Genomic DNA, 25671 nt, shown 5'->3' with positions numbered 1-25671 from the left:
ACAGAATACTCGTTCAGATCAACTCAGCACTTCAAGCTGGAATCAGGTGCGGTCCTAAAGCGACTGACAACTTATTTACCACTCCGCACATCTCTCGCATCGAGTACTTATGCTCCTCGCTGTTTTGTTATTGAGCAGACCCAATGCATACATGACTTCGGCTTGGGATTCGGTCCGGCCGAATCTGTTCGAAATTAGAGTTCCGGCTCTTCGGTCAGATCCGATAGTACGAGGATGTATTCCTTCGATGATGTCCAAGCCAATAGCCTGTCTCAGCTACATTATCAGCTACCGCCGTAGTCTACCACGTCAACCCAACGCATATGTGATTGATCAGCGGGTAAGCGAGTACATGTGATTGTAATCGGAATGGGCTGGGACCTGAATGCGGTACGGCCCGTTGCCGATGAGCTCGAGCTCGAGATATCTTAGCTTCCAGTGCTAGCAGTGACAAGTCAGGATTAGCTGATGTTTCTAGCTATGATAAATACACTTGAGCCCTTGACTATCTGTCCTCCTCACCACAATTGATTGTCGACTTCACCTCTAAAGCTCGTTCTTGTTATATCCCATAGAAACCTCATCCATCAACCGCAACCGAAATGGCCATCTCCGATAGTCCAAAGACCCTCCCACCGGGCATATACTGTCCTACGGTAACTTTCTTTCAACCTACTCCAGAGCAAGATCTGGATGTCGACTTGCATATCAGGCATATGACTTTCCTAGCCAAGTCTGGGATTGCAGGGGTGGTTGTGCAGGGTAGTACCGCTGAGGCTGTTGCATTAGAATCCGAAGAGAGGAAGATAGTGAGTGTGATTTTGGGGTACTCTGCAATGTATATGATAATGGAAAAAACATGAACGTTCAGAGGAGAATGAATCGATGATCACCTACAGTACAGTCTGCGACTGTACCCAAATCCGTCAACTTACCACACTGAACAACACAAATATCCAATGCTGATGTTGATGCCAAACCTCGTTAGCTCATCTCGACAGCCAAACAAGCTTTCCGAGAAGCAGGTAACAACGGACCTATCATAGCTGGTACAGTCGGAGCTCAATCTTCCAGAGAAGCTTTGAAACTCTGTAAAGACGCTTATGAAGCTGGAGCGGATTTCGCTTTGGTCTTGCCCCCATCCTATTATCCTGCTGCTATGACTGTAGATGCGATTCAAGGGTTTTTCGAAGAGGTGAGTTATGTCAGATAAAAGTCTACCAATCTCACCTGATCTGGAATGGCATGAGCAAGTAATTGATGGTATCATCGCATAGCTCGCCTCTGCATCTCCCATCCCAATCATAATCTACTCATACCCTGGTGTATGTAGTGGCATCCAAATGGACACCGACCTGATCTGCAGATTGGCCAGACACCCTAATATCGTCGGTGTGAAACATACAGATCATGATGTTGGTCGGATTGCGAGGGAAACTGCTTTTGCTAAGCAAAACGATTTTGGATGTGAGTGTCCGTCATTTTTCGAAGATTTGTGCCAAAGCCGAAGCGTATCATCATATATACATCGATATATACATACCATTGTCCGAACGTGCTGTAAATTAGTAATGACTCATACTGACTTTTTGATGACATCAGCCCCATTCACCATCCTAGGGGGAGCGACCGACTATCTGCTAGGAGCACTAGCAGTAGGTGGTCAGGGAGCTATCACAGGTATGGCGAATGTTGCTCCCAGAGTCTGTGCCAAGGCATTCGAATTGGCCAAAGAAGGAAGACAGGAAGAGGCACTCAAGTATGCTGGGGCGATCAGTCAAGCTGAATGGGGGATGGGTAAAGGTGCTATATTAGGTACTAAGGTGGGTCTTGCCCTCCATTCATTACAACAAATCCTCCTCGTTTGAAATTCACTCGGATGCAGAATGAAAGGCTGATCCGGACTATGCGTATTGTTTCGAATAGTTCATGACTTCATGGGCCAACTCTTACCCCTCCGACTCGATCCTGGCTCGAAAACCCTTAGCACTTTGTCCCGAATCGACTAAAGAACATTGCAGAGCTGTTGGAGCTGAGATCGTAGCGATGGAAAGACAGTTGGAGAAGGAAGGTTGGGTAGGTGAGGCTCTTCGTGGAGCAGCAACCAAGAAGGTCAATGGAAATGGAGTGGGGAAAGGGGACAAGAATGGAATTATTGATACTCTTAAAAGCAGCGTGACTGCTCCTTGATTTCTGTCTCGCATCTCGCATTTCTGAGTCCAGGCCATAAGGTCTGAATACTGCTGGTTTGTACCGTTCTTTCCCACTTGCTTTCCCTCTTTTCAGAATAGATGCTGGATATCTTGTCGGTATACCTTATATGCAAACATCAATGATGAAATGCATATTGATCTACATCCCATATTACCTTGAGCATAATGAATGTCACGATCAACATCCACAGGGACATCCACCCATACCTTCATCTATCAGCCCTTCTATACGTTCTATTCTCTCTGACAGTTTATCCATCGCCGTATTGAGTATATCAATTTGACCTGGAAACCACAGATTACACCATACTATATCAGCTCGATGCCATCGATATACCATACTAACCACTCACCTTGTTTGTATACCTCACACATCTTTCTAATCTCTTCTCTAACTTTGCCATGACAGTCCTTCTCTTCATGCTTTTCCTGTAATTTCTCAAGTTTATCATCCAACATCCCACCCAACATGCCCAGCACGTCCAATTCCAACTGCATCTCCCTTTCCTCCTGAGCATGTAACGCATGTTCATCCTCTTCATCTATCTCCTCATGTTCATGATCATGATGATCATGTTCGTTCAATACTATTCTGAGTATCTCCAGTAAGTTCTTGTCCATCTCACCATCCTTCCTCAAATCGAAGCGTCTATCAGGATCTAACCCTTTGCTCTTTAGCTTATCGAGTTTCCCAAGGGGTATATTAGATATACCCAATTTCAAAGTGAGAGTGTCGTCAGGATTGGAAGGTATGACGAATCCATACCCTAGTAACAACTCTTCATTGGACTTGGGCCCGTAGTTGTTATATAGCTGAACATTTTGTTCGGTAGGCTGGGCGGAAACTAGGGAGATGGACGGTATGGGTTGCGCTGAGGAAGTAGTCGAGGGGATAAGGGATGAAAGCCACAGGATAGGTTGACCGCGGGAATCTACATTTGCGAGTGTAAGTCCCTCTGCACTTTAAAGGTTGGAGTGCTAATTCGACTTACGATTGAACAGATCTAATCCTGGTAATAACACAGGTTGCGATCCCTCATCCTCATCTCCAACTTCTTTCTTCGCTTCGTGAGTCTGGGAATCGGCTTGATCAGGTATATGAAGTAATATCGATGGGAATGATCTCGATGACATGTATGTAGACGTTGCTAGGTATCTATCCCTGCAGCCGACAACCAGCAGGAGTAAGCTTCAGACCCCAGAGTCCACAAGCGTATTTAGCTCACCATGTCAATCCATCCTCTTTCAGTATATTCCTCACGACTTCACATTCCGCTTTCCACTCTTCCTGACGTGCTTTGACTCCTCCATATAATGTACTTCCCTTTAGCAATTCCAATTCGGCAGGTGAGAAGTACAGAGGAGTGGTGAGACTTGTCGGTGGGGGTAAGGATTCCAGATACTCCAAATGCTGTAAAGCAGGTGGGAATGATCTGATCAAATCAAGTTTCATCAGCTCTGGTCATTCAGTACGATGACGCAGCTGACTCACGAGTCTTCTGAAAGTTTCTCTTGATATATCCAATGTAATCCCAGATAAGCACCTATCCCCATCCTCGCATTCCACTTTTCACCCTGCCTACTAGACTCAGCAGGCCATACAAGCTGCTCCTCCGCGACATTCGCAATCTCGCATATCGCCTGAGTAGCTAATTCCGAAGTGATAGCTAAATCAAAAGGACAAGAGACTAATCTCTCATCAGGTCCTATCGAAAAAGTTGAGAAGGGTGATAAGCCAGTTTCGGGATCTACCTGAGGATCATCAACATCATATCTCCTTTGGATTCGGTGTGAGGTACAGGTAACTCACTTTGAGTTCGGCTGATTCATGGAAGTGACCTCCCTTCGATCGTAGCCAGGATATGAAATTGTTGGTTTTGGATATGTCGGCCATGGTGTGTTACTTTGTTCTTCAGTATTCGTCGCTTATGGTTGACAGAATGACAAAATGGATCGCTGCTGTTACTCTGTCTCTCTCTGAGATACAACTTTTCAACGGATCGACACATCAACTGAGATAGATTACCGATCAGCATGATGTGGATATCCCAGAGGAGTGTGTCACGTGTGTTATCAACGGGTGACTTGATCCGATCGTCATTACATCTGCTTGTATTCCGATTATCTGAGATGATATTTCGAAATCTCATCACTCATACTAGAGTATCTGCTATCTCAACTGGCTATCAACATATCACAAGGACTAGCATCGAGTACAACAATACGTATCCGTCATAAAGAAGAAGCTATAAATACACCGAGTCACCATGTCTATACCGGTTCAATCTACCAATAAAGTCTCTTTCACCGATTTCATCACTAGGAAATGTAAAGAGCAACCTTTTGTGCCGATAGGTTAGTACAAAAATAGCTCATCACAGCTTGTCAGGAGGTGTCAATGTAGTATAGCAAAGCTGACGGGCTGTACTGATATAGGATGTCTCGCTACTGTTGGTGCGTTATTGGGAGCTACGTATCACTTGAGAAAGGGGAACAGAAACAAGTTCAATCAGTTCTTGCGATTACGTGTATAGTGAGGTTGCCGTTGCCTTTCATGAGTGATATTTCCCAACAACTGATTGAATAATGTTCCGCTATAAATAGTGCTCAGGGCGCTACGGTGATAGCATTGATGATATATGGTGGAGTAGCATTTACGAATGATCAACAGCAAGCTAACTATATTAAGAATCGAATCGCTCTTGGTAAGTCAATCACGTACCATGAATCATGTACACTAACAATCGTTTGAAATATATTGATCATATTGTATGGTTCATAGGTGAGATACCTGCCGATACATATTATCCAGGACGTCTCGACGTGCCCAAACCACCCAAAAACGCATCTTCCTCTCGATTCACTATACCTGAAAATGCTCCTCCTAAAATCGAAACCGATTTCCCCACATCCTTACCCGAATCACTATCTACTGCTGTAGATGCTCCGTCATCCCTATCGAGAGAGGGCGAAAGTAGTACTGGACCAGGAGGGGCATACCCGCTGAGGAAGGAGGAAAGGATGAAAGTGTCTGATTTCGCTAGGAGGTTGAAGGAAGCTGAACAATTGCATAAGGAGGAAGAGGCTGCTAAGAGGGCTCATAGTTGATTGAACATAGGGGGGAGGAGGGTAGAATATGTATTTTTATATCTCGATGACTCGTTTTTGATGCATTTATGTCACTACTGCCAATTTGCATTCTGCGGTACCGAAGTGGAGGTCGTCCATTTTCGTGTTTAAGAACATCGAATCTCGTTGTTCTTCATTCCACATTCCACATTTCACTCATACCACGTTCCTACCCTTACTTCTCTTCTTCCTCCTCGGTCCAGGCTCGATAACTCTTGTGCTTCTGCAAGATGCATCGGGACAATCCATATTTAACCAAGAAACCTAGTTTCGCCAGATTGGCTTCCCGCTTTCCCGACTTCGCTCAGTAGTGAGTTACGCCGCTCTTCTTTCTGTCTGACTTTCCTCCCTTCCATGAACGTGTATGCTAACTTGTATATCTATAGTGTCACAGTGTCCGAGGAGGGTTCTGCGTCTATAGACTTCCAAGACCCCTCGGCCTTACGTTCATTGACAAAGTGCTTGTTGAAAGAGGATTGGGATTTGGATGTGGATTTACGGGAAGATAGGTTGTGTCCTACTGTGAGCTTGATCGTCATCTTTTGCGCTATCAGGTTGTAGCTGACAAAACATGTTATAGCTAACCAATAGGTCAGCTTTACACCTCATGAGATATACGGATTGTGAGCTGATGAACGCATATCCAGGCTCGATTACCTCCTTCATGTGCTCGACCTGGAACCGTACCTGCCCTCGTCATTTTCCTCAACACCACTGCGTGTACTGGATATGTGAGCTACATCTTGATTTGAGAGAGAGCATATCAGCTAACAAAGGTATAGAGGTACAGGCGCTACAGCGATTTATCCTATACTACTTCATCGACTGAGGCCCAATGCCAGAATAACAGCAACAGGTGAGCTAGTTCCATAAAGTGATTTGTAGCTCACATTCCAATGGGGCGGTAGAAATCGACCAAGTATCGCATGAACACTCCCTCTCGGTACTCTCGCAAAACCTCATCTCAATATCATCCATCAATGTGTTACGTGCACCTTTCTCAGGACCCATCTTATTCCCCATATTAGATGACGAAGTGCAAGAATGGGATTTGACGATATGTAATCCACCGTTCTTCGGATCAGAGGAAGAGATAAGGGAGGGCCAAGAAGGCAAAGAACTGGGTGCTCATGCGGTATGTACTAATGTACCATATATGACCTCTATCCTGAAGATAGTTTGAGCTGATCATTTTAGTAGGCACCGACAGCTGCCAATAACGAATTGATCACACCAGGAGGAGAAGTAGCTTTTGTGGGTAAGATGATAGAAGAGAGTCTGAAGATCGGCGAGAGATGTCGGTCAGTCAGCTATTCTTTGGAACAGTGTGTGTAACTGATAAGCTTTCGTCAGGTGGTACACGACCTTGATAGGCAAATACGCTTCCTTGTCAGCCTTAGTGGAACTTCTCAGACAGAACAAGGTATGTGAGCTACATGCTGCTTATAGGAATCAGTGTTTGCTCATCTCCTCCTTCTCTTCTATACATTACAGATTGACAATTACCTATTGAAAGGTATCAAACAGTCGAAAACCACCAGATGGATATTGGGTTGGTCGCATTCGTCACTCCGTATTCCAGATGTGAGCTACTCATTCAGGTCACGAACTTGGACTCATAGCTGACTTCTGCATTGACGGTATTACAACTGCAGAATATCGCTAGACCAGAAGAGGTCATTCCCAACACCTCCTTTTCTCGACTAATCCCTCAGCCGAACACGTTTACACATAAGCCTCAGCCGGCTATACCGATCGAAGAACTTAGGCAGAAAGTAGTGGATGTGCTCCAGAATATCTCGCTGCATTATGAGCCAATAGATGGAGACGAGGAGGGAAACGACGTCGTAATGGAACCCATAAATAATACTTGGTCAAGAGCTGCTCGAAGAGCCTTAGCACGTCAGGCTGGACAATTTGATGAACAAGGAGAGGATGAAAAAGGTAACGAACGTCAGAAGGAACCTGCAAAACCATTATTCAAAGCTAGAATCCGATTCATACCACCCTTAACAGCTAAGGATTACTCATCAATCACATTAGACTGGATAGAAGGTAAAGATCGATCATTGGTAGAGAGTCTATGGAAGTTCTTGTTGAATAAAGCTGAATTGATAGGCAAGAAGGAACATGTTGATTCAGGATATGGTGGGAGGTTGGGGGATGGTGTTGATACGTGGCATCGAGGTCGAGGTAGAGGTAGAAGTAGGGGAACGGGTGGTGGCCGAGGGAGGGAGAGGAATAAGGAGGATAGTATGAATGAAGGGAGGAGATATGGTCAAAGGAGGAGATTGGCTTAGACACGATGTCGGGAACGGGAGACCCGCCAGCTGAGTTGATCCATTCGACTCAGCTCCGTCACCTTTCTCCAGCATCCCTAGGGGACTCATGCCTCATATCGTTCAGGTCTAACTTCATATGATGCAATACGTAAAAAGGATTCATTGCGCCCACGGGAAAGCCGAAGATTCATTGTTAACAGAACCTTTGATCCTACGCATCAGTTTCTGACATCACGACGGGCTTACTGAAGCGTGGCTAGCTTTTGCCAAAAGGAAGGAAATATTTCTTATGAAAGGATCATTGTCGTGTGGAACTCATGAAACGATTCAAGCTCTATGACACAAAGGTTCGTCCACCTGGCTGTGAACCTGACTCCAAGGATGACCGAGTCGAAGAAAGATATAAAGAGGCGAGTATCTCTCTCAACGATCTTGTATGGCTGTCCACGGACACATACATCAACATCTACAATCCAAAATTATTTCATCTCACCAACGGTAAGTTGGATCTTGATCTCGATCTTTTCTCACGTTGGTACCTTGATCGGCTTCCTTGAATATAGTGTAGGTAATGGTATCGGGGTTGATAACTAACATTTTGTGTCTTTCAGCATTCTCCAAAAACAAATCACAATCTCCATACCGACACGAATTATCATCATGTCAAACTCATCAACGAACGGGAACTATGTGAGTGAAAGTCTATACCTTTTATAGTCCTCTTCTACAGTTCCCCAACCGCATACCTGATACACTAGATGTGAAATGTCAAATCCAACCGCTGAACTACCTACCGGTCTATAGACTCAAACAGACACGGACTTTTCTTCCCATTACTACATTACAGACGAGGAAAGGGCAGCTACGCAGTATTTTGAAGACCAACAATCTGGTAAAATCGATTGGGAAGAATTGCAAGAGGAATTGGCTTTAGCTGAATTTCAAGCTGATTTTACATTCGATGATAACTCCCAAGGTGGGAGTGACGCTTCCGCTTCCACTTCTGGTTGAAGTGCCTTCTTAGCATTAGCATTGATCGATATGCTGTATGTGGTATGTACTGTCGATGAAGATGAGGTTGAGAGCTGAGGGGTGATTTGTTATAATCAAGTTTGAGATGAGGATAGTCTTCATACGGTTTTGAGAAAAGTATTATAGCCAATGTATAGTCGGGGTATCCAGCACGGTACTGTACTGGTCTGGTACGATATGGGAATGAATCAAGTGGCGGATGAATCTCAGTGGAAGACCTATGCCGGAGGAGATGTAAAGCTACCGCATCGTGATTGTCGTCTTCTGTTAGCCTTGTGATCGTTGTGTTATGTCCCTGAATTTTTGGTCGATCTTCAGAAATAATGACACTGGTTTAGGAAGTTTTCACTATAGGTATTGAATAGGAGTTTGATGGTCGTCAGGTCGAGTCAAATTCTCATGGCTTGGGGTTGTCAGCAAGCTTCGACATTTTAAGATGATATCGATTCCTCCTTCCTTCTTCTCTTCTCCTCTCTTCATACCATAGATTGTATCTTCGTAAGATCTCAAAACAAATCGATAAACTCATCATTCACATCTTGGTTGGTGAGTGATGCAAATCTACAAAACCTCATGCCCCTTGTTTCTTTCTTAACAAAACAATTAGCCAAGTATAATGTGATCGGGATCCTCACTAGCTGACGAGATACAACGAACAGCACACTAGATTTCCTACCTTCCCCTCGTATTTCATCAGATTAGAGATTTCAAAATGAAACGATCCCCTTCACCTTCACCTTCCAACGAGTCTCATACTCCCACCTCGGGACAAGACGTCAAAAGAGAAGGTAAATCGCCTAAAACTCCCAAAAAGACTAAGGTCGAGTCGACCTCCTCTGGATCTGCCTCACCTTCGAATAGTCACTGGACACCTGATAAGAAAGAACAACTCCTCGAGAAGATCATTAGTATAGGGTTGAAGGCTTGTAATGTCGACGAGATCTGTCAAGAGGTGAGCATACCATAAATCACATTGCAGCTGTTGTTGTATTTGATGTTCTAGGATGGGCTGACGTGATATCAACAAAAATCAGTTCGGTCTTACTAAAATCCAATTCAAGAATGCTACTCAAGCTGTAAAGAAAGGGAATCTGAGAGATAAAGCTTGTAAAGGAATTAGAGGTGATCAAGTCATAAAGACGTCGATCTATTTGCATGAAACTCGAACTCGTTGATTAAGTTGTTGTCTATAAACTATAAATATGGATATCTTACATATTACTGCACATGAACCTCAGGATCTTCTCTGATTCTCCTCGTTTTGAATTTCTTCGATGATCATGGTCACACGGTGTATTTCGCTTTACTTACATACCAGCGGTGACCTTCTTCTCACCCTTGAATCGAGGATAGAACAGTTGATCCAATAGCAGATTACCACCTTTAGCTGCCCTGACCATCGCTCCGGGGACTTGCCATGTTCCGACAACTGGGAAAGTAAGTGTTCCGGAACCTTTCTCTGGACCAAGGGGGATCATCTGGTAAAAGAAGGAGATGAATTGTCAGCATTTCCTCCCTTTGATTCGCTACTCATATGAGGAGAACCCTTTTGGGCATAAATATGTAATTTCAGAAAGAAAACAAACTGACCATTGCTGCTAGTGAGGGTCGAACGTATTTCTTGAGCGCTTTACCTTTGATCTCATTGATGATGCTGTAATAGAGTATCGCAAGTTAGTCTACAGTACATGATGAACCAATCCCAATGCCCCACTCACTTGACAGAACATCCCTTGGCATCGTAATCTGCCCCCATATAAGTCTTCCAACCAGGTGTAGAACAACAGTCACCGATGGCGTAATAGTTCTTGGTAAGTGGTGATTCGGAATTTTCAGAGATCACCTATAAGGCATATGCAAATGCCAAAGAGCATCATCGTTAGCATGGTTGTAATTATACACCCCTTTATCGAGAGACAAATGTTTCGGTTTCATACTCACTCTGAGATGTTCGTCTACTCCAACCATACCAGATATCAAAGCCTTCTCATCCGTTTGTTGTACCAGGCCAACATTGGGTTTATTCCCAATGCTCACAAATACATAATCAGCTTCCAACACCTTCCCGCTAGCAAGTTTCACGTTCTTCACTCCGTCTTGTAAACCAAACGATCCTGACCAATCTTCAGGCGTGGTCTGTTCAGCAGGTATGTCGACTTTGTCATTGAGGATCAAATCGATCTTGGAGTCTGCCAAGATTTTCTCGAGAGTTATTGAGAGTTTAGGTAAAGTAGGTGGAGAAGAGTATGAGTGTGCTTTGCCTTTTGGATCCGGTGCAGAGGCTTGAGGATGTAAGACGTGAGAAGAGGAATGGACAATTGTTATGGATTTATCAGGGTAATTAGCTCGGATTTCCTATCACCCAAACATCAAAAGTATTAGCAGTACGAACTTGTCACAACTTGGAATACTCTGAGGCTATCCCATGAAAGTTCACTTACACCTGCAATTTCCAATCCGACGGCACCACCACCGATAATGACAATCTTGTTAGCTTGTTTGATCTCGCCTTGAGTCTTGATCAAGGTATCATGGTATGCTTGTTTGGTAGAGTCGGCAGGGGGTCTCATCGGACTGGGTTGTTGAGCACCAGTGGACAGGATACATTTCTATGTGAAGTCAGAATATACACTGCTCGTCAGCACGGGCAGGGCAGGCATCTTCGGAAGTAGATTGATGCGAGGAGGTCAAAGCGTTCCACCATTCCATTCCATCAACCCCCGGAGGTATTTCATAAAGTCTAAGTAACGGGAGGAAACTCGTACTCACGAAGAATGGGATTTCTTTAGAACCTTCAAATACCTTTTCCAAAACTATCGAATTCTCCTTCAATTCAACCACTTTGTTGGGAACGACCAGTCGATGGTTCGTGTTTTTGGGGAAGACAGTCTCTTGTGTTAACGGAACGGTGATTCTCTTCTCCCATCCTATATAGGTACACGTGCATTATCAGCTTGAATGTAGAGGCCAATATATATATTGAGGTTGCATTTACCTGGAACGACTGCAGCTCTCAACGAAGCGATAGGCCAGAAAGCGTAATCCAATGCGTCGACCAATATGATTCGATGTGAAGAGGGGAGGTTCGGTGTGAGGTAGTTGGCAAGTTGTTGACCTGCCGAGGAGGCTAGAAGATTTCATCAGTACATCAGACCAAGGATGATAGGAGGATTGGATGTGGGACTTACCACCAACAATAACGATGTTCTTCAATTTCGACATGTCTTGTTCTGCAGCCGATGATGACATCTTGATCAGTGTTCAGGTTTAAGAGGACGATGAAAGTTTGAAATAGGATGCGAAAGTTATCAATGATAGAGAGTTTAATCTCAATCGGTCAAGTAAGCATACATCACATAGATAGATGAGATCGATCATTACCTGAGTGAGAATCACAATCAATGGTATTGAAATTGCAACTCACACTTTGTAGTTCACACGGGGAAGTATCAAAGGAAATGCCGTAAAGGGGTAGTATCCGACTTGATTTATCAATCTCGATCGCTCAAATGTAAACAAGCCACTACACACTGCACTGCATCCCAAGCCAAGTATTTATAGTGATCATGTTCGGTGATGAAACACGAAACACTTCGGTTTTGTCTATACACAAGACCACACATCTTGTATTCTGTCATGGTGAACTGAGGTGTCGATCCCAGTTTATCCTTGGTGTCGTCCCTGATCGAGCAGAGTATCATCAGCTTATAAACCGAGGAAATGACCGAACAAATGCACTCGTGGGAAATCAGAGATATTCAGACTTGATGTATTTTGCCGATGTGAGCTACAGAAGGAGATGGTGTGATTTAGCCGATACGAGTCATGATGATATTATTGATACGAGTAACATGTATCGATTCGAGTCAGAGATAACAGATACGATACGACGTACCATTGACAATCTGCTATAACCACTCTATTAGTCAATTACCAGTATCCATCGCCCCTCTTTTCATCCTCCATTCTCTTGTTCAACTCCACTTCTATCTTATACCACCATGTCCCCCCTCCAATTCCATCTCCTCAACGCGTTCATCGTGGGATCCAACCCTCATAGCGGCAATCAGGCTTCGGTCGTACTATTTCCCGATCCCGACGATAAGAGATCCACCGATGATAAATGGATGACGGCCGTAGCTAGAGATTTTGGATTCTCAGAGACTGCTTATCTCGTTCCGACCAATGAGGATGAAGGTGAATGGGGATTGAGATGGTTCACACCTGAAGTGGTCAGTCTCATCTACTCTAGCTGCTACCTATATCGGTGGCATTCGTACTGATATCAATTGTTGTGTATACCTGGTGTTTAGGAAGTGAACCTATGTGGACACGCAACATTAGCATCATCCAAAGTCCTTTTCTCCCTCTATCCTAATTTGTCCAAAATCAAATTCCAAACTAAATACAGTGGTATACTTACTGCTATCAAGGTATCCGAAGAAGAAGTTGAAATTACTTTACCTGGTTTACCATCAAAGGCATTATCGAAATTCGGTACTTCCCGTACGAATTCAGAAGAAGTGGGATTGTTAGAAAGTGCATTTGGCTTGAGTAAAGGTGGGATATTGGGTTATGAGGAAATTGATTTCAGTGGGAATAGATGTTTGATTGTCCAATTGAACGAGGATGTGAATGTTCAAAGTGTAAAAGTGGATATCAAAGCTTTGGTAAGTTACTCATCTACTTCACACAGTTTTGTGACAAATCTAACATCTAGACTCGGTCTCATTGATCAATTCGAACTTGCTCAGGTCGAAGTTACCGGATGTGCAGTTATAACCCAAGTGGATACATCTGAATCACTCAAGACAGGTCAACTCCATATAAATTCTAGGGTATTTGGTCCTGCGTTAGGTATAGACGAGGATCCAGTAGTGAGTCAGACCATTTTTCTCGTTCATTCAACGATATTGTATATACAGTACAAGATGTCCACTGACTGTTGAGTCACCTTGTCTGCGCAATCACCTACACAGACCGGCTCATCCCATGCCCATTTGACGGGATATTACCTCCTCTCCCCATCTACCAAGTACATCCCCAAACAGCTGCTGGACACCGTCACCTCCCCCAAGGAGCTGACAGTCATAGGCCATCAGAGATCTTCAAGAGGCGGGTTGTTGAAATGTAAATTGGATGAAGAAGATGAATCGAAGGTGAAAGTGGTTGGTAATGCGTTTGAATTTGGTAAAGGTACATTGAACTTGTAAATATAGGCCAAAATCATCTAATCTACTCGGAACATTATCAAATCAGATCTTGTATCGCATACGCTGCTCCGCCTGCGGATGTAATGAAAATCGTCAAGATCGTGCATGAAATCTGATTATATGTACAAAACATACAGACTTCGGATAAGTTGTAAATGATCACAAAGTTAAATGACCATTCCATTATATCTTGTTACCTTCCCCTGGATGTTGGCCTCCTCCCGCACCAAGTGTAGATGTAGGAGTATCATCTCTCAATCTCTCTTCCACATCCCCATTATTCATCATCTTCCCATCTCCGCCAGGTACAGCTCCGGTTGGAGTAGGTGTAGTAGCCGACGAGGGTGTGTTGGCGGTAGTGGTGATAGGTTCAGTAGCTGCTTTACCTACGAACCAGGCTGGTACCCAGCCTCTTTCACCTGTATCTGATTTGATCCTAATTTAATCATCAAGTCAATCAGCTGAGATTCATCGAGTCGTTGTGACACAGATGCAAGAATTAGCTCACGTATAACTCCTATATATCGCAGGGTATCTAAAGTTAGCATCGAACCCAAACGCAGATATCACCCATTAAGGATGTGTTACTCACCAATGACAATACTTCTTATACACCCTTACGTTATCCCCCTCCTTCAGTGATAACTCCGCATCTCCCTTCGCTTCATAATCCTTCAAGACATTTCCTGCATAGCTCGACGAGATGATAGCAGAGGGAGGGAGAGGCGATAATCCGGGATATGCCGGGATTTCCCCTGAAGGTGTAGGGGAGGCCAGTGAGATAGGCTGAGACAGCTCGAGGAGACAGCCTGAATTGATACAAGTATCCAAAGTTAGTCTTTTCTTCTTCTTCTCAATACACCAGAAGGTCCAGCAGAGCGCGAAATGTCATAAACGAATCGCACTCACCAGCTGGTACCCATCCTTGAGTAGCATCATTCGATCTTCCCAACCCATCTGGATCTTTCTGTACGATATACCATCCTTTCGCTTTTGACAGAATCACATAGGTTGAGCCGCTGCAATACATCCATCGTCATCAATCAACAAATCAAAAGCAGTCAGTATGTGACTGAGATGAGACTGCGTCAGAATACAAGACAATGACTCACACAGCAACGTTGAATTCGTCTTGTCTATCAGCGATATACCTGATGTTTAACAGACAAACAAAACATTACAACATTAATCCCATCGCCCAAACTTAACATCATATGAATAGATCGTGGACTTACGGGTAGATGGCGACTGCATAAGTGACGTTGACTATATTCCCATCTTTATCTACCATCGTACCTGGATTCTGACCAGGTTGTAGATTCATCAGTCCGTTCGTGGCGGGATGTCTGGACGAGGTCGAGGCCGAGGCGGACGCATCGAATGAAGCATCTTTCAATCCTGGACTAGGAAGTTCGGGAAAGTTGCCATTCACATTTGGCATATCTCCATCACCACCATTCCTACTCCCTCCTGAAGGTTGAAGGGAGGAAGTTTTGGTAGGTGATATAGAGGTATCTGAAGAAGGTTTTATTTTGGGTAACACATTGACATTGGTATTAGGTGGTAATCCCAGTTTTTGAGCTTGCTTCTGTTGAGCGACTGCTATAGGAGATCTTATATCTTTCTGTGATACATGAAAGTGCGGATCAGCTGCTGAACTGTGAAAGCCCTCTGCGGGACAAGGTATACTACAAGATTGATCATATAATTGCTGCAAGAGCACTACTCACGATATGTCGAAGCATGAAAACCGGTCTGTGCCCGCTTTCCTTCAACTTCTGGAACAGCAATAGCGGTTTCTCATCATAGCTCAAACACCTTTCTACATCGCCGAATGGCTCATCAGCCCAGAGACTCTTCAATCAATTGTATGATGCCTAGTGCTGAGCACGAGAGATTTTACTCACCAGTATTGTCGAAACAGATGAACAACGCGTATAATTTCCAATCATCATTAATCTTGTATTTCTTCAGAGCCGCAGGAAGGACTTTCCAACAAGGATCTTCGAGCGTTACTCTGAATGATTTGGCAGCACTTCTAGCTTCGGCATTGGCTTGCGATTTCACTTTATCCGACGGTGGGTTGGTGACAGAGCCAGAGGGGGCATTTCCAGTAGGACTAGGTCCAGAGGTGGGTTGACTCGTATTCCTGGGTGCACTCAATGATTGTTGATGCTGCTGCTGTTGTGATTGCGACTGAGAAGTATGGGGTGGAGGTGAAGTTATCGAATTTGATGATACTGGACCAGAAGATAACAATCTGGTCAATGGTGGTGGTTGAATTGGATTAGGTCTAGAATGAGATTTCTCTTCTCCTTTCCCTTGATTATTAGCTAAAGGCGATTCGAACGGATACGATGACGTGACTGTAGTAGGTGTGAAGCTATCTTGGAAGGTGGGAGTGTCAGAGGTATGCGGGACTGGTTGACCGTTAGGGTTGGATGCGGTGGATGATGCAAGAGATGAGGGGAAGACTGTCGATGCGCGACGATTGGAGCGGCTTGGACCCTAAGGCATGAAGAGATTCCCATATCAGGTTATGAGGTCTGTATGAGCGGATCAAGGTGGAGAGAGACAAGCGTGGGCATCGGATGGTATGTCGTGGAAGAGGCACTCACAGCCTCAGCCTCCTCACCATCACTTCCCTTTTCCTTGAAATCCTTCCATCTCAAACTACCTGATCTACCAAGATTGGATTTCCCTTCCATACCAGGTATTCCACGTACTTCCCCATCTGCCGAGTGGGGTTGTGTAGGTACGGGTAAACCATTCTCCTCAAAGGCGGATAACATCCTCATCTGTTCTCTTTCCAAGTGTATTAGGCGTTCCTCTAAATACGAACACGATTAGACGAGCTTCTGTGATGCCTGTCGGATATTAGAGGGTAGCTCACGTTGTTCATGTATCATATCCAATAATTTCTCTACATTACTCTGAGTAACTTTATCATTCTCTTCTGCATCTAGACACAATCAGGTGTGATGGCCAACGAGATCAGCAGGTATAACCCTTCGATGAAAATGGATAGTCATGGGTACACGGGACCCACCTTGCGGTTTCCAGTCATCTTCACCGAGTTCTATCCCTTGATCTTTCTTCAACTCCCAAACCGCTCTGAGGAGGTTCAACCTGTGTCCCAGACTGGTCATACCTAGATCTTGTAAGGCCGAATGATCCATCACTGAAAGTACATCTCCTGTTATACCATGTTCTGCGAAGGTGATCATCAATCTATCAGCATGAACATATCTTCGCCATAGATAAATCAGGTAGTACACATAGTAAGTGGATTGTGAAAACTCACCATAGATCACATCTTCATATTTACTTAATCCCAGATCAGATAGATACGACTGCACGGCAGATTCGTCCCATTCCAACAACGATAATCCCGGACTGGCTGATATAGGCGACGTCACTGACATGTTGGGTCGGACCGAACTGCAAGGTTGGCCAACTTGAGAGAGTCGAAGGATGAAAGATGAGATGTTCGCGTTGCGCAGTCAGTACAGTGTTGAGCCGTATATGGTCGATAACGATGTAGAGGTGAAGGATCAAAGTTGGCTGAGGTGAGAAAGCTGGATGAAGATGAATGACGCCGATAGGACCTTGCTTTGTTGGTCGATCCTTTCCTTCTCTCTGTCTCTAGGTCTGTGTCAATGTGAATTGAAGCAGCCAGACACCTCGACAGCAACTCTTCTTTCTTGGGTCCACCTATCCACTTCTGTGTGCGGTTATCCGGGAGCTGTAAATTATGTGATATACCCGTTCAATCTCCCTTCATCTAATGTGCAGTATCATACGTATCGCTCACTACTCCAATCCCAGGATGATTGATTGGTACCTTATAGAAATCCAGAATATCGTTTCTACCGTTCCTGTTACCGTTTACCGTGATATCGTCTCAATGAATGGTAAATCAATCGTTAATTATATCTGTACCTTCTTCTTCTTCTTCTTCTTCTTCGGTGAAGATTCGATGTGAATGACAGTGAAGTGGAATGACGATGAAACAGATCTGAAGCTGTAAGAAGGGACTGTTTGAACAGGTTGAAATGTGAAACACAACATCAATTAACACATCGATACATCCCATTTACACGTCAGTTGAACGCAGAGTGGCGTAAAAGATAATCTGATGATCCGGTGGCGTACCCATATACTTTATCTTCCTTTGTCATGAAGACTCCATATGATATATATATATACACGAACAACGTCTGACTGTACCGCTTCAATGAATTAGTATGTTCAAGATACATGCATTTTGTACAAAATGACAAGGGAGGCAGACCAGTCAAGATGATCATCAATCTATTGCAATTTCCCAACCTGATACAACCTCCTCATCTCATCACCCACTTCCAGTCTTCTTTTCCCTTCTAGATAGTGCATAGCCTCCGCATATGTGGACGGTATCACAGTCCTTCCAATGGGTTTATCATCTTCTTTGGCCATGGTGAAGAAGAAGGTATTCGTTTCTCTTCGAACCTGAAAAAGGAAGGTCAATACACTTTGATCTCATCCATGCCTTTCATGTCATTTCGCTCACCCCTGTGTCAACCTCTTCTACTTCCGCTCTTACCATGAGATGCACTTTGGCTTCTCCATCCGGTCCGTCATGGGGTTTGGTCGTTTTGACCACTTTGGACGATAAACGCAATACCGCACCGATGGGGACGGGTAGACGGAAAGTGATCTGATCCAGTGCCAAGAATCGCATGGGTGCTTGGGAGAACAAGGCGGCGTTGGTGAAACATAGCTCACTAGTGTATTAACAATCAGCATCCATCCAAGAGAAATACAATACTTGGGGATGATATATAACTTACAAAGCCTGAAGGGGGAAGCGAAATCGAAATCAGCCAATTTGTTTTGGTGATCACCTCGGCGCATACCAACTTACCAGACGCATTAAGATACCTCCAAATACCTTTCCATGCAGATTCCTGTCCTGGGGAAACATGAGCTGTACAGTTTGAATCTATTTCCGACGTACCAAGATTAGCTTCTCCTTAGTCAAATATCTCAACTCAAGTTGTTAAAAGAGTACTCGCTTCAGTATCGTGCATGGGTACGACCTGTTCACCATCCACTTCCTCCTTGGTCGAAACTTGTAACATCAATTTGTGTAATTCTTCAGCTTCTTCCGATGATGGCTGTAGAAACAATAGAGTATGCTAAGTAACCTCTCGCCATCCTGTAGAGGATAAAATGTATTATACGTACGGGTACTTTGTCCAAAGCATTCATCGCACTGGTCTTTCTCCTCTTCTGATGCTCTACAAATCAAGATTACTTTCAGCTTCGTGTCTTCACCTAAAATATCTTGAACAGGGCAAGGGGGATGGAAGTGTTACTCACCTTCTCCAATAGCCCATAACACTTTCTCTTCCTCACTCTCCACTAACAACCTTGGTACTGGCCTCGCCTTATTGGTCTTCGAATCTCTACAGACCATCGCGAATCTACCTAACATCAAAGTCTTGAATTGTCCAGATGGCTCTGACGGTCGATGCCCTTCCATTTTCACTACTACTTCCAAAGATGATCGTCCTGTCCAAGTGACGAATCCTGAGAATTTCAAATCTCTAAATCCGTAATTTGTACATCAACATTGCGTTATATACGATCAATGTCGAACGTTGAACATACCTGACATTCTCCCTATTCAGTCTACCAAACATATCTAGCCTATCTGCACTAGCAGTGGCGAGGTACAGCCCAGCTCGAGAAGATGCTTCGTGGAACGCTTGAGATTCATCTGTCGAGGCAGCAGATTTAGGTGTAGGTAGACAATGTCGATAGGCTACTGCTCCAGCTAACGAGTCGAGATCTATAATTACATGATCCAGACATCAATCAGCCTTTTATGACTTGTTATTGAAGATGGACTGACTCACGCTCAAGCAATTTACCCATCCCTACCGTACAGTGATAAGCATTCTGTCTACCAAACATCCAGACAGGTGACGTATGATAGACTTACTAAACCCTCCAGAGGTATTAACATACCTCTCATACAATTTCGCATCGCTCGCCAGCGGCAGATCGAAACTTGTGAAACTCTCGCTCATATGTCTAGGTCGAAGGAGTTCTTCTTCCGTGAATGGCTCTGTAGACGAAGTATGAGGGTCGACAGAGCATGCATCGCCCTGGGAGGCTAGGTCGGGTGAGTGGGATGATAGCCATGGAGCGGGGAGGGCTCGCATGACTAGTGGAGAAGGGTGATGAACCGGCCCGGGAGATGATTCTAAGGGATGCAATGACATGTTAGTGAGTTCATGCGAATGTCTTGGGATTATCTACTGCCATGCTAGGCTCCAAGAGTTTAGGATCAAGGAAATGAATGACATACGAGCTATTGGCGTGGTTAATTTATCAATTTCATTCAGGGTATAGAGCTGTTGACTCGGTGTGGGACTTGACGTCTTCGATGAAGATGCTGAAGAGTTGTACCGTATACCGATGAGACTCTGAGCAGCTACATGAGGACGACGTGGTCGTAGTATGCTGGCTTGCCCTGCTCGTAGAGATGTGCGAATGATGGAGGTGGACATAATGAATCTTGGGCTGAGGAGGAAGGTGGACAAAACTGGTGAGCTGATCAAATAATCTGCTGTGGGCAGTGTGTACAAGGTAAGATTTGCTGTGAGACTGGGTGGGCAGCTGGTATATATATATATATATCAAATTTATACCACATAGGTGAGATAAGATAGTCCCCAAATGACCTCGAATTGTCACCATATTATGACGTTGTGCTGTTATCCGGCGGTCCGTGCCGCTTTGGTGCTGTTCCGTGCCTGCTGTCGATCGGCGGTGGTCGGGGTCGGATTAACAGGAGACGGAAGTGATATTCCAGGTTGATAAGATCGTGAAGACGGTATTCCGTCAATCAGAGTATCTCTGATGCAAGGACGCTCGAGGACATTGGATGGTAGCATTCGGAAGGGGTGGTATCCCTGCTCTGGAGAAGGAGAGATATCAGTTCTTGTCCCGTAATAGCCGGAGTTCAGTCTCTCCAGCTGGTTGACATGCTATAGGACTATGCATTACTCGTACCCGCTGTCAAGATACATATGTAACCAGGAATGTGCAGCGTCTATCCATTGGTCTATGTTAAGCTGATGATGATGTGTCCCAATTTTATAGTCATACCATGGATGCGTTTGTGTCTGATAAAGATACCTTTGTTCGCGAAATACCCGAACTTCTTATCCGCAACTTCCAGTACTTTCACTCTCTATTTTCAACATATACAAGTCAACATGGAATTACTCACGCCGAACATATCGATAATATCACTAACCATCCAAACCCAACCTACAAACGCACAATCACTCAAGCCTTACGGTCAAGCTATTCCTTTCACCCTTACGGGGAAAGACCGATATCATTTCCAGCCCAATCAGCGAGATACCAAAGACGAGTTGATAATTATCTCGTTCTACTCATACTCCAATGAGAAACGGCATGCATCAATATACATCCGAATAGCACCAAATAGAAACCTACGCAGGAGGGGATGGGAGAGGTTGAAGTTGAGTGAGGGAAATGGGTTTTCAGCATATAGGCTTTATGTGAGTTGTCTGCCCCTCCCTTCTGTTACTCACAGCTAATACACATGATTAATGTTCTGACTTTCAGACCAATCAAGGTGATGGGACGACTAGAGATATAGTGATTATATACGGGAAACCCGATACAGCCAACTTCCTCTCTCGTATACCAGACGATACCCATCTTGGTGAGATCACTCTGCCTGGAACACATGAGTCTTGTGCTCTATATGGGTGTGAGTGCTTGATCCCTATTGCTATCATGAGTACATTTAACGAGCTTCGTGTTGATATGTACCTTCAAAACGACCACAACAACACTCAGATCCGATATCGCAATGTCAACAGCCAAGTACTCCTATCGAGCAGCAATTACTAGACGGAGTAAGGTTTCTAGATGTGAGATTGAGGGTGGTAGGAGATGAGCTGTTGAGTGAGTGTACATCCATCGCATAAATCATCTTCTCACATTCATGAAATCTAACTTCGCATCATTCATAGTGTATCACGGTCCTCGTCCGCAACGATCTACTCTCACTGCCCTACTTACAGTCCTCGACCAATTCCTCCAAGCCCACCCCACAGAAACTCTCATCCTATCCATCAAAGAGGAGACTCCACCATGGCATCCTCATTTCTCCGAAATCTTGTACAAAGCCTTCGAGCCATTTTTAGATAAGTGGTTTCTAGAGGAACGTATACCCACCCTGGCGGAAGTAAGGGGTAAAGGTTTACTGTTATCTAGATTTGATACTGATAAAGACGGGATGGGACGATGGGAGCAGGGGATGGGTATACATCCTTATACGTGGCCTGATTCACGGAAAGAAGGATTTGAATGGGATTGTCATGGGACGAAAGTGAGAACTCAGGATTGGTAAGTGGATCAAGTATGAATCGTCTATGCGGTCATACTGTTACTCAGCCTATTGGTTGAGCTTGTGCTGATACATGTTGCGCGTCTAGGTATCGTGTACATACTTTCCTAGAGATACCGGAAAAGTTCAACGCAGTGAGTTTCCACTACTTCACATCCTCCAATCATTCTCACGGTATAGCTAATATGACACACTCATAATGAGATAATGACCCATCTCACACCTACTCTCACCGCACCACAATCCCCAACATTCACACTCTCTTTCCTGACCGCTTCCTACTTCCCCCTATCCCTCCCAACAATCATTGCAAAAGGATTTGGCTTCCCATCTTGGGGATTAGGAGTGGAAGGTATAAATTCGAGAATGTGCAAATGGGTTTTAGAACGTATGTCAAATGGCGAGAGGGTAAGGGCTTGTTTGCCTATTGATTTTTATAGACAGTGTGCGGGTGATGAGGGATTGGCAGAGTTGCTGGTTCAGATGAATCTGATGGGGGAATAAATGGTAGAATTGGACAAAGGACATTTTCCTCCCATACGGATTGTATTCTATAAGTTGTATATTGTATTGTACATGGTGTATCCATCTACTTATTCAATAAATGTATATCTACCATCGGAGATGCTTCAGCTTGTATTGTATGTTGGTTGTTCAGGCAAATAGATTCCTAAGCAATCAACTTCTTCTCATCATCTTCCAACTTCACTCCACCCCTCGAGCTCCAATTCCAACCCCAGCTGAACAATCCCACTACCCAATTCCACAACCATCCGAGCCCACTCTCCAACCCACTCTCTTTTTTCCTTATCGCTTCTATTGACCTGACCACAACTCCAAAATCACCATGTTGTTTCCCAAAATCACTTCTGCACATAATTGACAACTCATATATCAACCCCGGATCTAACGGTACCCATCGTTCATCTCCTTCCGGTACCGGTTTGCCCCTATAAGTAGCTTGAAATTCATTCCATTTAAATTCCCTCTTCTCCTCCCCTTCAGCTTTCGCTTTTGCTCCACCTGCGGTGGGCAGGGAGAAAGTCACTTCATATGTGAGTTGAGCTTCTCTAGGTGGACCGGGTGTCTTTGGATGTTTAGGTATATTAGCTGTTGGCGTAGTCTTTAAAACCAATGTATAGTCCCTCGGTGTCTTCTCGGTATAGTGCGTTTGTGAATCGGGTTGGTAAATTATGGATAGTCCCCTATATGAAAGGGAGGGGAGACGGAGTGGTGAGGGTCCGTAGCGGTAGGATTGGGAAGCGAAACCTGCTCCACCTAGAGTATCGATATCTATAGTATATTATGGGACAAGGACAATACGATATAATAGATTTTAGCTTCCGGATACGTATTTGGCGGGGATGAAGAACAGAGTGGTATCGACCAATAGCGTATAGAAATGTGGGATGTGGGTACACCACTTACCTAGATGGCCCCAGAATCTTGCACCGACACGACTTTTGCCCTTCTCCAGATCTCCATTTAAAGATTGTGATGAGCCCAGATCGACCTGATCAAGATGAGAGGTACTGGCTCCTCCTCTAACTCTATCGTCGACAGCTCGCCAGTGGTCGAAATGCCATGCAGGGAATATCGTCTGATTGGATGGCATGGTGAGGTGAAATACGAAAAATCTGGGTTGTACCAATTGATCGATGTATGTGGTGAGGATATGTATATGTGAATATCAATTCGACAGAAGAGTAGATGGAGATGTTGGGATGAGAGGGTAGTCACTTGGCGCAAAAAAAAAAACGTCATCGATCATCAATCATCAGTCACGAACCCACTGTTACGTGGCATGGCATGGCATCCCTTTCCGAGTTTTATTGAGATACCAGGACTTGTCCTTGATCTTAGGACATGTACATGATCATACGCATAAGATACCTATTTAGCCTGCAAGCAGCACGAAAACGCCAGCACAAACAACTGTTATTTGGGTTATCTAATACACCACAATCTTGTCAAAGATTATTGTATCCCTCCCTTGATTTACCTCACACCTCAAACATCCTTTCAGCGCTTTCATTACGTTTCATCAATAGATCGTTCTCCGTGTCATATCCAGATCAAACATCCGGATTCCCTACATAAGTCTGGAGCGAGGGTGTACATAATAGTCTTCCTCGACTTCATTGAGCCAATCAGAATTTAACCAGTAATTCATCATGTCACTAGCGCAATATCGACCAGATATCAGCCAAGCATTCCAGTCCAAAGTTGACAAATGGATCATAAGCAACTGTTCCCTATCCGACGATGTGAGAAGTCTAATTATCACCCATTGACGTTGAGCTTAGGTGATTGACTTTGATTGTGGTCGTTTGACTTTGTTATAGGGCTCGATCGTGATCAATGAGAATAAGCGAAAGATTATCAAATATCCCGAGACAGGGAAGTGGTTTCAATACGGTCGAAGGGCAGGGAAGAAGTCGTATCTATCTGATACCTCGTTGGTGAGTTCTTTACTATGCTTTATCCATGATCTACAGCAGCATTACTCTAGACTTTCTTCGAGTGATGTGAGCTCAAGTATTGGTTATTGCGATCGTGACTTTTCTAGGATATACCGTCTCGTAATAACATCTTTCGTCGTGCGGGCGATACTTCTCAGAATGCCTCTATGAGCAGTCCAAGACTATCGGCTTGGGGTCTGAACGACCTACACCATCAACTCGACAACGATACTTTGCCACTCCTATTTTTTCGACCAATACACCCAGTAGATATCAAAGTACTGCAAGTACTGCTTCGGAAGATATACCCAATGCGCCTTTCCTATCTTTCGTGTTGGATCAAGACCAAGGAGAAGTCAGGCTCAGAACTCCGGAAGAAGTGGGAGAGGAATCGTCAGCGTACATCTTGGACAATTTCCAAGAGATTCCCAGACAAGAAGATATCAACCCAAGCGACGTAAGTCCAACGACTGCTTGGTCGACTTGTTCGACATGGTACGAAAACAGTAAAAGCTACTTATCGTCCTCCTTCCCATCGTCCAACGGCTCAGCCACGGAGGAGAAATCTTATGTATCTTCAGCTATAGAAGGTGGTAGATCATTGTATGCCACTGGAAGTTCATTAGCTTCTCAAGCTTCAGAAGGGTATTCATCGGCTGTGCGATCCGGAAGAAATAGATTGGCGAATGGTCTGGAAAGTTTTGCTAGATCTTTACATCCCCCTGACAGTGATAGGTAGATACGACAATAAGATATATGTTACGGTCATGCATATCATATACCCAAAGATTTGGTGCGTGTCGGTCTCATTGACTCTCCTTGAGATTGAAATTGTCGCAGAAGTGGTTGTCAAGTAACGATGTGTAAGGTTGCCAAGGTACTGATCGTACCGAAATATCA

General features: G+C 44.3%; 13 protein-coding genes across 13 annotated transcripts; 8 read left to right on the top strand and 5 right to left on the bottom strand.

Moving 5' to 3' along the window:
• Positions 1-602: 602 nt before the first annotated feature.
• Positions 603-2190, top strand: V865_007325 (uncharacterized protein; the record flags this gene model as incomplete). The annotated part of the gene is made up of 5 exons (XM_066231073.1): positions 603-809; positions 989-1195; positions 1278-1467; positions 1603-1823; positions 1927-2190. 5 exons carry the CDS (start codon positions 603-605, stop codon positions 2188-2190), a joined length of 1089 nt encoding a protein of 362 aa, XP_066087170.1.
• Positions 2191-2391: 201 nt separating this feature from the next.
• V865_007324 (uncharacterized protein) lies at positions 2392-4107 on the bottom strand (the record flags this gene model as incomplete). The annotated part of the gene is made up of 6 exons (XM_066231072.1): positions 2392-2498; positions 2567-3145; positions 3206-3375; positions 3440-3646; positions 3706-3965; positions 4024-4107. 6 exons carry the CDS (start codon positions 4105-4107, stop codon positions 2392-2394), a joined length of 1407 nt encoding a protein of 468 aa, XP_066087169.1.
• Positions 4108-4480: 373 nt separating this feature from the next.
• V865_007323 (uncharacterized protein) lies at positions 4481-5321 on the top strand (the record flags this gene model as incomplete). Its single annotated transcript, XM_066231071.1, has 4 exons — positions 4481-4568; positions 4650-4746; positions 4818-4918; positions 4996-5321. The coding sequence occupies 4 exons, from the start codon at positions 4481-4483 to the stop codon at positions 5319-5321; spliced, it is 612 nt and encodes a 203-aa protein (XP_066087168.1).
• Positions 5322-5572: 251 nt separating this feature from the next.
• V865_007322 (uncharacterized protein) lies at positions 5573-7642 on the top strand (the record flags this gene model as incomplete). Its single annotated transcript, XM_066231070.1, has 10 exons — positions 5573-5652; positions 5729-5864; positions 5923-5933; positions 5990-6073; positions 6125-6198; positions 6251-6477; positions 6543-6643; positions 6696-6765; positions 6837-6926; positions 6998-7642. 10 exons carry the CDS (start codon positions 5573-5575, stop codon positions 7640-7642), a joined length of 1518 nt encoding a protein of 505 aa, XP_066087167.1.
• Positions 7643-8284: 642 nt separating this feature from the next.
• Positions 8285-8635, top strand: V865_007321 (uncharacterized protein; the record flags this gene model as incomplete). Its single annotated transcript, XM_066231069.1, has 2 exons — positions 8285-8314; positions 8429-8635. The coding sequence occupies 2 exons, from the start codon at positions 8285-8287 to the stop codon at positions 8633-8635; spliced, it is 237 nt and encodes a 78-aa protein (XP_066087166.1).
• Positions 8636-9368: 733 nt separating this feature from the next.
• V865_007320 (uncharacterized protein) lies at positions 9369-9831 on the top strand (the record flags this gene model as incomplete). The annotated part of the gene is made up of 2 exons (XM_066231068.1): positions 9369-9608; positions 9691-9831. 2 exons carry the CDS (start codon positions 9369-9371, stop codon positions 9829-9831), a joined length of 381 nt encoding a protein of 126 aa, XP_066087165.1.
• A 132-nt stretch (positions 9832-9963) lies between these two features.
• V865_007319 (uncharacterized protein) lies at positions 9964-11905 on the bottom strand (the record flags this gene model as incomplete). The annotated part of the gene is made up of 8 exons (XM_066231067.1): positions 9964-10134; positions 10247-10310; positions 10375-10499; positions 10598-11011; positions 11098-11265; positions 11426-11583; positions 11652-11783; positions 11845-11905. 8 exons carry the CDS (start codon positions 11903-11905, stop codon positions 9964-9966), a joined length of 1293 nt encoding a protein of 430 aa, XP_066087164.1.
• Positions 11906-12657: 752 nt separating this feature from the next.
• Positions 12658-13869, top strand: V865_007318 (uncharacterized protein; the record flags this gene model as incomplete). The annotated part of the gene is made up of 4 exons (XM_066231066.1): positions 12658-12888; positions 12970-13326; positions 13411-13533; positions 13636-13869. 4 exons carry the CDS (start codon positions 12658-12660, stop codon positions 13867-13869), a joined length of 945 nt encoding a protein of 314 aa, XP_066087163.1.
• Positions 13870-14052: 183 nt separating this feature from the next.
• V865_007317 (uncharacterized protein) lies at positions 14053-17294 on the bottom strand (the record flags this gene model as incomplete). The annotated part of the gene is made up of 11 exons (XM_066231065.1): positions 14053-14305; positions 14462-14678; positions 14779-14888; positions 14982-15020; positions 15105-15493; positions 15600-15691; positions 15777-16377; positions 16488-16699; positions 16763-16831; positions 16919-17080; positions 17174-17294. The coding sequence occupies 11 exons, from the start codon at positions 17292-17294 to the stop codon at positions 14053-14055; spliced, it is 2265 nt and encodes a 754-aa protein (XP_066087162.1).
• An 889-nt stretch (positions 17295-18183) lies between these two features.
• V865_007316 (uncharacterized protein) lies at positions 18184-20429 on the bottom strand (the record flags this gene model as incomplete). The annotated part of the gene is made up of 10 exons (XM_066231064.1): positions 18184-18360; positions 18422-18631; positions 18776-18853; positions 18927-19028; positions 19099-19151; positions 19234-19460; positions 19525-19705; positions 19773-19793; positions 19859-20122; positions 20228-20429. 10 exons carry the CDS (start codon positions 20427-20429, stop codon positions 18184-18186), a joined length of 1515 nt encoding a protein of 504 aa, XP_066087161.1.
• Positions 20430-21140: 711 nt separating this feature from the next.
• Positions 21141-22813, top strand: V865_007315 (uncharacterized protein; the record flags this gene model as incomplete). The annotated part of the gene is made up of 6 exons (XM_066231063.1): positions 21141-21452; positions 21520-21667; positions 21757-21864; positions 21933-22308; positions 22398-22443; positions 22514-22813. The coding sequence occupies 6 exons, from the start codon at positions 21141-21143 to the stop codon at positions 22811-22813; spliced, it is 1290 nt and encodes a 429-aa protein (XP_066087160.1).
• Positions 22814-22979: 166 nt separating this feature from the next.
• On the bottom strand, positions 22980-23924 carry V865_007314 (uncharacterized protein; the record flags this gene model as incomplete). Its single annotated transcript, XM_066231062.1, has 2 exons — positions 22980-23602; positions 23738-23924. The coding sequence occupies 2 exons, from the start codon at positions 23922-23924 to the stop codon at positions 22980-22982; spliced, it is 810 nt and encodes a 269-aa protein (XP_066087159.1).
• Positions 23925-24483: 559 nt separating this feature from the next.
• Positions 24484-25510, top strand: V865_007313 (uncharacterized protein; the record flags this gene model as incomplete). The annotated part of the gene is made up of 3 exons (XM_066231061.1): positions 24484-24576; positions 24655-24771; positions 24947-25510. The coding sequence occupies 3 exons, from the start codon at positions 24484-24486 to the stop codon at positions 25508-25510; spliced, it is 774 nt and encodes a 257-aa protein (XP_066087158.1).
• Between the last annotated feature and the right edge of the window lie 161 nt (positions 25511-25671).

Source organism: Kwoniella europaea, chromosome 2 (genome assembly GCF_036810445.1).
Source record: "Kwoniella europaea PYCC6329 chromosome 2, complete sequence".
NCBI classification, from domain to species: Eukaryota; Fungi; Basidiomycota; class Tremellomycetes; order Tremellales; family Cryptococcaceae; genus Kwoniella; species Kwoniella europaea.
Note: the sequence above shows the minus strand (reverse complement) of the source record. Positions and strands in the feature narration are given on the sequence as shown.